The sequence below is a fragment of the Brassica oleracea genome, chromosome C8 (genome assembly GCF_000695525.1).
Source record: "Brassica oleracea var. oleracea cultivar TO1000 chromosome C8, BOL, whole genome shotgun sequence".
In the NCBI taxonomy this organism is placed as follows: domain Eukaryota; kingdom Viridiplantae; phylum Streptophyta; class Magnoliopsida; order Brassicales; family Brassicaceae; genus Brassica; species Brassica oleracea.
Window position 1 is genome coordinate 40,007,077 of NC_027755.1, and position 13,252 is coordinate 40,020,328.

A 13,252-nucleotide genomic window follows, 5' to 3' on the forward strand; every position below is an offset into this window, starting at 1 on the left:
ATCATTTTTTTTCTTTGCCACCAAAATCAACCAAGCAAAAAAGACAAAGAAACATGAACAAAGTCTAAACTCAAACACACTTAAAAAAACCTAAATGCCTCCGGTGAATGGACACTGACCTCTAACCCTCTAATACGATTCCTCAACCTTCCCTTTAAACCCCAAAATACAAAAAAAAATAAAGAGTTAAAAATCTTGTTTTCAAACTATAATTTCATAATGATTTTGCTCAAAAAAAAAATTTCATAATGATTATAACCTCTGATCTTCTTCAGCCATTTCTTTTTCAGCATTCTCTTCAACACGGGACCAACCTTCCTCCCAAAATCAACAATGATTCTCCACATTTTCTTTCTTCTTTTTCTCTTATGATAAAAGTTGAGACCCTCTCATACAATGGTTCTAGAATAATCCTAGACAAGAGCACGTGCTATGTTGGCATGTGCTGACCTCGATGTTGCATGTACATGACAATGTGATAGACCAGCTACAGTGGACTGATAACCGATTATGGTTCTGCCTCTAACTAAATGGTTTAGCTAATGGTTTGGCTGTCTTTTTGAAATCTGTAATAGAGACTTGTTGATTGCTATGAGCTTAAGAAGCCAACTCTTTGATTTGTAGGGCTTGAGAGAAAACCAACTAGTGATGGACCTTGAATCTCTGTTTGGAAATAGTGTTGCTCGGTCGCTCATTTAGAATCACATTTTGCAAGAAAGTTTCGATTTTCCTAAGAGTAGTAACAGAGCAGATCAGATCAGATCAGACTAATGATAATAAATATGATTTATAGTCATTGCATGTACATGACAATGTGACTCTGAGAATAACTCCTTTATATGGCATCGATGGAAAAGCAAACCTGCAACCATTGTAATTTTTGAGGGTTGGAAAAGTGTAGCTGTAGTTGCAGAGGTAAGAAGTTGATGGTGCGGATGTTTCACGTTTTGGCCAAGTCTCTATACTCAGAGCCGGACTTGTGCATAGTATTGTGAAACATTTGAATGGACTCCACTTGGTGGGACCCTCTCTTCCAATTTTTTTCTATATGTACATAAGTGTAAAATAATTAAGTTGACAAAGAAACGCAATACAAAAGTTACTGTTCATAACAGAATATTAGGAGAGTTATAGACTCATAAATGATAACAAACCTCTTATATATAAAAGATATTACAGAAACAGCACACTGAACGAATTTAATTAAGAACTTTTACACAGAATATTCATCTGCTTAGACGGCCAAATAAAGTTTTATTTGCTCTCTAGATTGTGTTCGAAGAACAAAAGCTCCGAATCAACTGATTCAACATGTGTCTTGAAATAAACACAACACCAACATGGTTTTACAGAAACAGTGCTTATACTGACCAACATTTTCTAATAAGAGACAACCATTAGACCATAATGTCTTCTTCAGCTTCTTGAATGGGATTTGTGACTACTATCCCTAATGCGAAGTGATTCAATGTCTCATAGATTATTAACCTCAAAATCTCATGACAATGGAAACAATTTATTACAAAAATACCATAACTGTCCCATTCCACGAGCAATGTCAATCTATAAGTATATCAGAAAAACTCCAGAGGACCTGCGACTGAGGCAGGGGGGTCTATCACTAAGCGGCTAGCCTTGCCGTCTGCGTAAAGCTGAGGCAAAGCGTTGGCCTCTTTTGCAGTAACGCCTTCTGCAGTCCACAACGTGACATGCGGCCATTCGTTCTTGGAGACTATGGTCTCTCCGTCCACAGATCCGACATGGGCTGTAAAAGCAGCCATCTTGTCGTTGAAGAGGAGCTCGGTGAGCTCTACGGGTACTTCTCTGTTTAGGTGTTGACCGTATCTGGCTACAGCTGCTACTCCGTGGCTTCTCTTGTGGGCAAGTGTCACGTGAGCACGTTCGAGTTTTTCCTCTATGCGGTGCTTCTTCCCTTCTAGAAACGATCTCATTGTTGGGTTTGATGCGGCCAACTGATAAGAAAAGACAAACATCTATTAAGAACAAAGTCCACACAGAATCTCGAGCTCACATTTGAGTTTATGAATCATGTTGGCTACCTTTTCAAGAAGACTGTGGACTTGAGTAACAGGTAAGTTGATGGCAGCGAAGACAATAGAACCATGTTTTGTTTTCTCTGAGCTTGGTGGTTTGTATTCACCCTTTGCTATTCTTTTTAGCTCTTCACGCACATGCTGAACCGCAGACTTGAACGGAACCTGAAAGGTGCAAACCAGACATCATGTGCTGAGGGAACTCGAAGTAGTTACAATACCAAGTATGAGATTCTAGCTTTTTCTTGTGCCTACAAGGACAGAGGATATTTACCTGAATAGAATTGAGATATTCGGAATTTGAAGCTAAAGTATTGCGCAGCTGTTTCTCCCATTTAGTCCACTCCGCTGCATAGGTCCCTTTTGAGGACTCAAGTCTACAACAAAAAGAAAATTAGAAGGAAAGCAGAAAAGGTCACAAACAACCAAACCAAAGCTATAGCTGAATTGAGATGAAGTGAAATAAAACTGTAACACAAACAAGAAATAATGTCTGTGAGCACAATCATTCATAGGGTATCTATCTCCTTTAACATGATCTATGTGTTCATCTAATCACGGGGTAAACAAACATGAGTGTTTTTGGTGTCTTCCTCGTTAGTTTTTGCTAAATATAATACTAACAAGTTTTACTGGTTTCAAGCAAATACTTCGATTTGACATAGTTAAATTTATCAAGTCATGTAATTGGTAATGTTGGCTGCCCACCTCCCATGTCTTCTACTGTGGAGCTGGAACAAGTCTATGCCCTCTTCAATAATCGATTTAACAGAATCAGGTAAAGGACTCCTGTAATACCGCACAAAGAGATGTTACTTGAGTGGTTTAGTAACCAAATGGATATAAAGTTGCAATTAAAAAAATATACCTTTCTGATCTCAACAGTGGCATCTTGACAAGTGAGCCAAATCTATCAATCAATTCACTCTCAAATTCTTTGTGATTCTGAAGGTTTAAAAGACAGTTCGAATAAATGTGAGATCCAATAATGGATAGCTTCAAGGAACAGTTGGGCGTTTGTGATAGTTACCTTTCCCTCATAAAGGTGGTAGAACATCAATAGCACATAGCCTGCATTCGAAGATCCCTTGTCGAGATTCCCCTGACATATGAAAGAAACAATAGCTTGTTAACAAATACAGGTTCGTGATCAAAGTTGGATGATACAGTTGAAGATAAACTGTGTATAAGATGCAACTGCATACCGGATGGTTAACTCTTTGAATTACACGGAACATGAAAACAGCCAAGGCATCAAGTGAATATGGATTTGACTCGGTTCCTGTAATATTCACATGGGACCCAAAAGTTAATAGTGCCAAAAAAAAAAAAATATATTGCAGAGAGTACATATGATGAGCCAAGGCATAACATCATCATAGAATGGATACATAGTTACATACCTTCAGAATCAGGAACGATTGGAACTGCAGAAGTCCTAGTTCTCCTACACATGTCTTCAATCTAAATAGGAAACACACACAAAATTATTACTGAAATGAGACTTGTTAAGACACACATAGAAGAAAGTCTCAGCGTAGAACTAGTTACCTGTCTCCAGACATCTTCATTTGGGGCATTTTTGTCAGCCAACATAATTGATTGAGGCTTTTTACGACGTTCATCAGCAACCTTTGGCCAATATTTTCCTGTGCAGGATGTAGAATATACAATCATGAGTTGGCATAAGCAAAACTGAGAGCCAGAACACTTTTGAGAAAATCCCAAATTGTGAAATACCTTTGACAAGATCACCCATCAGAGTATGCACTGGCCGATCATCTCCAAGGCCTCCTGGGGCGTTCAATAACTCCTTACAAAGTGCAGATTTAGCACATCCAGGAATACCTGGGAAGAATACAATTAACCCCTCGGCCTTTTCGACAGCTTCCTTCACAGCTGGCTCAGGAGTAGCTGGTGTCACTTCCTCTTTCTTCATAAGATCACCTTCTTCATCTAGATCACCGTCAACAAGTGCCAAGAAGTCCTCAGCTCTCACTAGATTCCCAGCAGACCCTACCAAAACTTGATTTTTGGGGCTCCGTTTAGCGTACTGCTCCAGGAATGGCTCAGCTTCGCTTAGATATATTGATGAAGATAGCTGCTTATTCCCACACTTTCTTTTTATGTGAGCAGCCCTGTATATATTAAAAGAAACACAGAGAGAAACATTCAAGAAGCAGAAACTTTTCTTAGGAAAGAAGTTCCAACAATAATATATGAGGTTAGTCCAGATGTGTAAAGTGATTCTGGTACCATTCATCAAGCATCTTGCAAAGTTCCTTCTGCTTTCCATCAGAAGTACCCCATATTTTCATTTGCCTGGATACAAAAACAATAGTAGTTTAAAAAAACAAAATAAAATTACAGCTTGATAACTTCAAGATAACTCTCTATATCTATGTATTCATATGGAGAAAGCAGCTCACCTAAGGTAATAGGCTTTATAAGCTGCCGGCCCCTCTTTGAATAGAATTGATAGGCCATTGCGGATCAGAAAGGTTCTCAACTGTCAAAAGAATCGAAGTCATGTCCAGCATCACGGTAACAATTCAGAGAAAGAGGTAGCAAAGTGCAACAAACCTTATATGTAAGAAACTTTAGTTTGATCATTAAGTTAGCATCATCATCAGCCAAACCATCCTTTCCTTGTTGACCACTGTTTTCACTGGCATCTTTGACCGCATTATCATTGCTTTTCAGAGCCATCTGATCCCTTCCTTTGTTTGACTTGAACAAATTAATATCAACAAAGAAACCTGAAAAGGAAAAACTCAAAAAGAATCACCAACACATATAGTTAAACAAAGGATGATAAAGAAAATTTAGGCGTTATTAAGTCTAGCAAATGAATCAGAAAATGGTGCATGGTGATTGTCTTCAACAACAAAACTAAAGAATAAGCAACAAAGACTGTTTACCTCGATATAAAGGCCACAAGCCCGGCGTGTGCCTGAAACACGGTAATTGTATGGTTTGAGTAAACAAAAATCAATCTAAGATCAAACTAAAAGACATAAGTAATTAACGAAGTCTTTAAAGATAACCTCATCTCTTTCTGGTAACGCCTAAATCCTGAATCACTGTGCACATGGACAACCAATTTATAAAATAGGTTATCAGGTGACACATCGTTAGCTTTATTAAAATTATGGTAGCACTTGAATGCGGCTGGAAGTCGTTTTTCCTTCATCAAGCGTATCATTTCCTGTTGAATGCAAATTTCATCAAAAACACATAAATGAATGAAAAAACATATTGCAAGTGAAAGATGCATATATAACAAAGATGCAAAGTTCAAGTTACCTGTAATTTACTAGTTGAATAATCTGCAGGCTGAGCTTGCAGGAATTTTGTTACAACAGATTTGTCAGCATTTTTCGAATGAGAATCTGCGGATTCATCTCCAAACCAGTCCAAGTCACTGGGGCAAAAGCTTGGGCCAACACTCTTTAAAAGTGCTTTTATTTGCTACAACACCCAAAAAAAAGGAAAAAGGCCCCTCTTAGAATGAGAAACCTTTACTAAGAGACAACCGCAAGAAAAATATACTCCACATTTTTTCGAACCTGTTCCTCGTTAGATCTATGGGCAGCACATATCTCTCTTAAACCGAGTCCCAAATCAAGATCAGCTGAAATATTGAAAAAAAAACAAAAAAAAAAATTAAATATCTACATGGACTTGAATAGCATGGAATATCATGAAACTAACGCAAAAAATAAACAAGGATAAGATAATGGACCTCCATCAAAGGGTGGTGGAGGATGATCTCTCAAGACATTTTCCATATCTCTGGCGCTCCCACTGCTCACTATACGCGCCACAAGACCCTCTAATATCTCACCCTGCACCTTCACATGGTCCTTGGAGGCTGCTCATTTTCATCCAAATCACTCAATGAGCTTCATCAAGTTTGGATTATTTGAAAAAAATTATATGAATTCTCAAAAAAAAAACATTACCTGGGACTGATATATCAGCAACTTCATCAAGAGCTCTACAGACTGAGGTTGCTGTCCCTTCTTCACAGAGTGCATCAAATGCGGCGAAAAAAGACGTCACTGATTTCCTTCACAAAAATACACGCAACCACAACTGTTAATATACATTAAAAGTACTTTCGACAGTGTGTTCATCCAAGCACATTGGTATATGGCTGCTCTTAGTAAAACCACAACTCTTAACGTTTAGACTAGTAAAATACATCAACCAGATTATATCAGCATATTCTTACTATACTTAGGTTGAGTAAGCTTGACAGGATCATGCCTATTTCAAGCTGTGTCCACACAAGATTGTTCAGAGATATCAAAAAGCTAACTAGAGAAACACTAACAAAACACTAGCTAAATATTAACTAAAGTTACCTTGTGGAAAACAGCCAAACGTGGTTTGTTGGTAGACGCCAATTCCGGCAAAATGCAATTATTTCGGAAGTTGAGTAAAACTTTGGCTTGCCATTGCCTAACTCGGTAACAGCCGTCACTACCACTGCAAGATGCAAATTCAACATTTCTTAACTAGACGAATTTAGAAGGCTTAATTAACTTCTGTAAGTAAGGTAATGATTATGAACATCTAAAAAGGAAAATACTTCACCATAATCACCCAGTGGGCGTTGACCATGATCTCCGAGAACAGCTGTTACCAGTTCCATAGATATACACATGCGATTTTTCTGGGAGAAGACAAGCATATTATGAGATATCCTCTTCTAGCAATTGACTAAGCCTTGAGCATTTGAAAATTTTGATTGCTTAAGGTTCTGTCCATGGAAATACCTCAAGAAAATCATTAAATTCTGCCTCCTTTTTTAACGCCTTAGTTCCCCAAGCCTCCCTAAACATCCGTGAAAGTACAAAAACACCGACCGCAGTATAACTGCAAACGAAGCATTGAAGTTAGAATCTCAAATGGCAAGCACCAGAAAGATCCACATAACAGCATCAAAAATGTTAAAAAAAAAAGAGAGTAGTAAAATGCATTGTTTCATTACAATGTTTTAAGATTCTATCTCCACTACAGCTTCTATATGTGTGAAATCTACATCTATACAACGACACCCCAACAGCAACCAGCAGGAAAACAAAAGAAATACCGTTGGGCATGATTAATAAAAAGCATAAACCATATCTAAAGCTTGAGCATGGGTCTATTCACTACTGGTTCTGCCTATGTCTAAGATTATTTGTGAAAAAGCTCGTCAGGAATAAATGAGCTTACATATTACCAAAACTGTTCTTTGCATATGCCCCACCACTGTGACCGGCATACATAAAGAGGGAACCTGAATGCTTAAGAGATACCTATAAAGGGTGGATTACAAAAAAAAAGTCAGTAAACAGTTCGAACTTCAGAGTGTCACATATAGAATGTATGTAATGTTATTTATACCTCAAGCGTTGCCAACCCTTTAGATACCATCTCAATCATCCGTGTTCTTATCTACCAAAAGCAAAGATAAACGCCACATGTAATAAACCAAACTAACAATAAGCGTTACATAAGAAGAGAACTAGTGAGAGTTTTACCTCTTGGTCCGTCTTTTCGTTCTCAAACTTGGGATAGAAAGTGGCTCTGATCTGGGCCTGGCAACAACTCGACTTGTCCACAGTAAAATCTTCCAAGAATTTTCTCTGATTGACACTAACTTTTGATCCACTAACGGTTCCATATGACTTAGGCTTCCATACTTGAGCATTATTGTTCTTTTCCTCAAGACTTAACCAACTAAGCTGGCTGTTCACTGTATCTGTTGTTACAGAACGATCACTACCGGATCCAGATGGAGCATCCATCTTCGGCTTTACTTGCCACTTCTGATCACCGTGAACTCTCTTTATCTGCCAACACAAACAAACAAAACCGTAAAGGTGCAGACTTTAGTAGTGCCCCCACACATTACAAACAAAAGCAATCAAAACAGTAAAGGTTCAGACTTTAGAGAGATGGTTATAGAAAGTATAAATTTGTGAAATTTGCTAAAATCCCAATACGAACCCACCTGCTTTTTAGGCATATCCCAGCTGAAACAGAGATGGGTAGCTAGGGTAACGTGGGGAGAAGATGATCGGAGAAGAGAGGAGGTAAGAGAGAATGTCAAGAGTGTTCTGCGTGGAACCAGAGACATCCACACGTGGAATCTTTTAGTGCAGACCACGTATATATCGAGATGGAGTCTCCAACAAAGCGGTTGAGGTTTAACTGGCAGGAAGAAGACGGAGTAGCTTGTAGAAACTGTTGTGGTGCGGTAAAGAGCACAGTAACGAAGATGGTTATGCTAGTTAATGGGCCTGATGTGAGCCCAGTTTCGTTGCTGTTGGACCATAAGAACATCGGAATAAACAAATAACGGTTCATATGAACCGAATACAATTATTAATTATATAACTTGCTGATCGGTTCGATGCATTAACGAGATCATAACCGAATTGATTGTAGTTCGGTTCGGTTTGTTCAGTGCGGTTATAATCTCAGGGCTATTTGGAAGAATTGTACCAATTTAAACTATTTTAAAAACTTTTACACCAGCAAATCTGAGTTTCAAATCCTATAATAATAAAATTATGCAAATTAATTTTAAAAACTGATAGGATGCAAGGAATACGGTGAAAGGTAATTTTAATAGAACGGCTCAAAATGACGAAGACAATAAAATTTTCGGTTACTATTTTTTTTTTACATCGGAGTTATCGGTTCTAAAATCGTCTATAATATATTTTTTATAGTTTGTAACATCATAATATAAAAAATATATGAAAAAAATAAAATTTAAATTGCCCGTAAAATATAACATTCTTGATATTATAATTCTTCAAAGAAATTCACCGTATATTTATTACATTTCAATGTACCTCTTACATGTGTATGCAGTATGCTAAATTGCTAACTAACCCTGAGTAACTTGATATAGGGTTTTGAAGTGAACTAGTCAAAATCATATAGTTAATAGAGGATCACACCACAACATCAATGAGTTGGTGTTGAAGTACTTGTCTTCAAGGAATCCAAAATCATTGCTCTCTTCGTCTGAGCTGCTAATGAACTCATCATGCTCACAGTTTCCCAAGGAACTCTCAAAGGCCATCATCTTATGTTGGTCTTGGTTTGGTTGGTCCATGTTGTTAATCAATTCCAGTAAATTTGATCTTTGAAACTGCATACTCACTATCTCCACTTGAGCTTTTGCAAGCTCTGCTTGGAGTTCACTCACTTGTCTTTGTAGATTGTATATGGCACCGGCAGAGCCATACACCGGATCTCTAATTCTAGCTTCGGCTTCATACACCAAACTTTTCACTGCATCAGTTCTTTGTGATTCGGGAAGTTCCTGAAACAATAATAACCTTTTATGATAAATTATAAGCTAGTATGTTTGACCAACAAGAGTAAAGACCGGTCCATCATTCTACAAGACTTTTTCAAAGATGCATGGAAAAAAAGTTGACAAAGACAATTGATCATCATCATTATATATGTATATTGTTATTAATTAATAGAAATTATATTTTTACTATGTGAACTAAAGAAAACAAGAAGGAAAAAGGGTTAGATATGTTGAACATGTTATGCAGCTTTATATGAAGTTTTCATTGACATTACAGAACAAGTAAGGTCTAATTTTCACATGACCTATGACTATGACCCTATTTTTCCAAAACAATCATCTCATTATCTCAATAGGTTCCTAACTAGAACAAAGACAGCATTACCATCTATCTATTAATGATATAAATATTTGGTTTTATTTAAGATACAAGTTTTAGTATACTAAAAGAAACTACAATTATTACACCAGTAGTACATAGTTATAGCTACCTGCAAGAGCTTAATGATATTGCTGGCTCCAAATACACGGTGGGCGATGCTGAACTTGGCTGGCTCCGTTGGAGGAAAGTACGGTGCCAAAACGCACTTCTCTCCGCAACGCCGCCTCAGGATTTTGCAAGCGGCGCATGGGCTAAGCACCACACGCGGTGGTGGAGGAGAAGAGGCCGGAGAAGCATAAATGATAGCGGCAGAAGCGTCACCTTTAGTCTCCATATCAAGCATTATCAACTTAGGAGGTGAAGTGCTTTTTGGTGGGGAAAGTAGAGAAGTGTAGTATTTATAGGGAGAGAGACAAAATGAGGTGATCACGTGACATCAGAAGCTCGAGTTATTACGTCATATATTTTTGGTTGAAGCATATATATTTTCACTTTACTGTGGTTACTAAATTCCTTCCACGCTTTCAAGTTTCAACGGTTGCTTGACTTTGGCACAAATAGTTTCTTGATCTCTTCTTGATTTTTCTCCATCCTTAACTACACATTCCAATAAGACATTAAAAGTCCATAATAGCTCACGTACATTGGTTAGTCTACGTACGAGTCTTCTACTCTTAACGTCTAGATTCTAGAATGGTGTTTCTGCTTATGAAGATTTTATCATCAATAGACTCCAAGATCACATAAATGTCTTCTAGCTAATTCTTTCTTTCTCAAGCTTGTATAATCGTTTTCAAATTGTTAACACGAAACTGGAGTTCATATATCAGATATGAAAAATTGAAAATACTATGAAACAAATATTAAGAGTTTGATGAGTTTCTGACCTAAAACTAATTATTTATAAGTGGATGGATTTATCTCTCAGCTTATATCACTTAAAATTTTTCTAATGCGGGATTTGGTCTCTAATATCCAAAAGAATATTTGATGCATATAAAGTTATACACGATAAATAAATTTTAATGATAGTACAGTTTTATTTATTTATCTTATCAAAGTTGATCTTTATTCACCGGTGACTATTTGCAAGTCGTACTTTAAGTATTGGTAGCTAGTGAAATAACAACACAAAAGGCCAAGTGATTATTGTAGGTGGCCTAATTTTTGCTGAATCGTATTTTGTTTTTATTAACCAATATTCTTGGAACTCTTTTGTATTTTAGCTATGTATATTTGTCTTTAAAGACTTTTTACATGAACGACTTATCTTTAGAAGTGACGGTATCTATATGAAAGATACAAAAACACTAGACTCTAAAAAAAATATATATATATATTTATTGTGTTTAATATATATATATATATATATTAACAAATGAAAACTGTGTTTAAGACTTAAGAGTCACTTATAAAACAATATACTGGATCGAGGTAGGCTTACTTCCTAGGGTCCCAAAATGATCAATTATTCATAGTAGTATCAATTAATAATAAAACTAGAACTTTTACCCGCGCGACCGCGCGAATATTTAATTTGTGTTTGTATTTAATGATATACTAGATGTTTTCCTGCACCATATGCAATAAGAAATTATTTAAATCTAATTTATATTTAAAAATAAATTTATTAAATATTATATATTTTACTATTTTCTTACTAATATTTAATATATATTTGATATATATTGAATCAATTTGCATAAAACTAATAAAATTGTATAATTATCAAAAATTTAGCCTAAACAATATTTATAAAATTTGTAGATATATAAGAAACTAATGATTTTACGATTAGATATTTTTAAAAAAAAATTGTAGAAAATTTTGAAAGTTTTAGTAATACAAATTGTATAATTATATAAAAATAATAACATTTCGAAATTTGAAATGTTATAGATGAATATATTTATTTTATAGATGATGTATGAGCTATTACCATATTTAAAAGAAGTTTACCAAAAAAAATATCAATATTAAATGTAATATATGAATTATTACCATATTCTAATAAGTTTGCCAAAAATATAAATCAACATTAAATAAAATTATTCATGCCATATTTTTTCGGAAGCCATGTCATCAATTTTAGTAGTCATGTCATATTTGTTTTGTGAAATTGATTGTAGAGAGGACATGTGGCAAAATCACTTCGTAAATATAGTCTAGGGGATTTGTAAATGTAAATGTTACATTTGTACTTAATTTTATATTTTAGTATTTTAGCGTAAAATATATCACCAATATTAGGTATTATATAAAAAATCTAACATTTATATAATAAGATCCCTCTTAGATATATAGCGAACAAATTTTTTAAATAAAAAGTACGAGAATAGACAATTGTGAATTAGCATGCTATTTATAAATGAATCATTAGCTATAATATTTTTAAGAAATTAAAATGATTGTTAAACTTCTATCAAATTTGGAAAATATACAAATTAAGATTTATATTTGTAATAAATTAAAATATAATATAAATTTGATGTAATTGATAAGGAAATATAAATGGTTTTAAATTTGTGTACATTTAAACCACGACCTTGTGGATGTTTGCTTTTATTTTTGTAAATAAATATATATTTTGTCTAAGTGATAATATGTATTTTAAAATTTTACATGTGTTAAATAATTATTTAATAACATTAATAAGCATAATAGTTTTATAGTTTATATTTTATAGTTTATATATTTTTTTATTTTATTTTATCTTGTAAACCGTCAGTTGTATTACCACCATTTTTAGAATATGATATGTGCATCTATACAAATGTTTTATTTTATTTTTTTGGATCAAAATGTTATGAGAATGTCTAATAAATTATTTTATATACGTGGTAAGTTTGTAAATAATTATAATGGTGCATGTAATATATTTATATTGGTAAGAAGAAGAATTTGTTCCAATAAAAAAGAAGAGTAACGTGAATTGTGGGGGAGAATGAGACAAATTTAACTTATATTGTTACATAAATATTTTGTGTATATTATTTATATTCATTAATGTTTATAATATTAATTTGACATAGATAAGTTAAAAGATTTATATTGAATTGATAGTGAAATTAATTTTGAAAAAGACAAGGAAAACATAGAATTAGGAGTAATTATTACTTCGTTAATTTTGGAAAAGACAAAGATTACTTAAAAATAGGTTCATTTAATTATTTCAGTGGCATTGAACTGTAAATATTGCGTAAGTTTAAGGGTTAATCTCAATTTGTAATTCTATTTTAATATATTAGATTTTAGAAATCATTCTAAATAGAAGAATGACACGTATAGTCATGTGGGATCACTAGTTATTGGGTGTGCTCATGTTTCCACCTTCAACAGCTTGCTATCTCTCTACTAGACTACTACTACTCTACGTACTCTCAACTAAATCTCCAACTCCTTTATGAAAATGACGAAAGATTTTTCTTCTTTTCTCTAGATATATACTGTATATATTGCATCACACGCACGTATATCCACGCCCAG

General features: G+C 34.7%; 2 protein-coding genes across 4 annotated transcripts; both read right to left on the reverse strand.

Moving 5' to 3' along the window:
• Positions 1-1,302: 1,302 nt before the first annotated feature.
• LOC106312676 lies at positions 1,303-8,292 on the reverse strand. 3 transcript variants are annotated; one of them, XM_013750281.1, is made up of 26 exons: positions 8,062-8,292; positions 7,589-7,900; positions 7,452-7,502; positions 7,281-7,363; positions 6,839-6,938; positions 6,657-6,735; positions 6,425-6,548; positions 6,020-6,126; positions 5,800-5,928; positions 5,624-5,688; positions 5,361-5,525; positions 5,102-5,262; positions 4,976-5,007; positions 4,638-4,813; positions 4,484-4,563; positions 4,311-4,376; positions 3,795-4,192; positions 3,606-3,703; positions 3,458-3,518; positions 3,260-3,336; positions 3,085-3,156; positions 2,923-2,999; positions 2,763-2,843; positions 2,329-2,431; positions 2,061-2,219; positions 1,303-1,973 (listed from the first exon to the last, which is right to left on the reverse strand). In XM_013750281.1, the coding sequence occupies exons 1-26, from the start codon at positions 8,185-8,187 to the stop codon at positions 1,575-1,577; spliced, it is 3,381 nt and encodes a 1,126-aa protein (XP_013605735.1). In that variant the 5' UTR covers positions 8,188-8,292; the 3' UTR covers positions 1,303-1,574. The 3 variants fall into 3 exon arrangements, with proteins under 3 accessions (XP_013605735.1, XP_013605736.1, XP_013605737.1); XM_013750282.1 differs by lacking the exons at positions 7,281-7,363; positions 7,589-7,900; positions 8,062-8,292; XM_013750283.1 differs by lacking the exons at positions 7,452-7,502; positions 7,589-7,900; positions 8,062-8,292 and having other exon boundaries at positions 7,288-7,363.
• A 553-nt stretch (positions 8,293-8,845) lies between these two features.
• On the reverse strand, positions 8,846-10,144 carry LOC106310345 (LOB domain-containing protein 1-like). The gene is made up of 2 exons (XM_013747572.1): positions 9,876-10,144; positions 8,846-9,387 (listed from the first exon to the last, which is right to left on the reverse strand). The coding sequence occupies exons 1-2, from the start codon at positions 10,107-10,109 to the stop codon at positions 8,995-8,997; spliced, it is 627 nt and encodes a 208-aa protein (XP_013603026.1). The 5' UTR covers positions 10,110-10,144; the 3' UTR covers positions 8,846-8,994.
• Between the last annotated feature and the right edge of the window lie 3,108 nt (positions 10,145-13,252).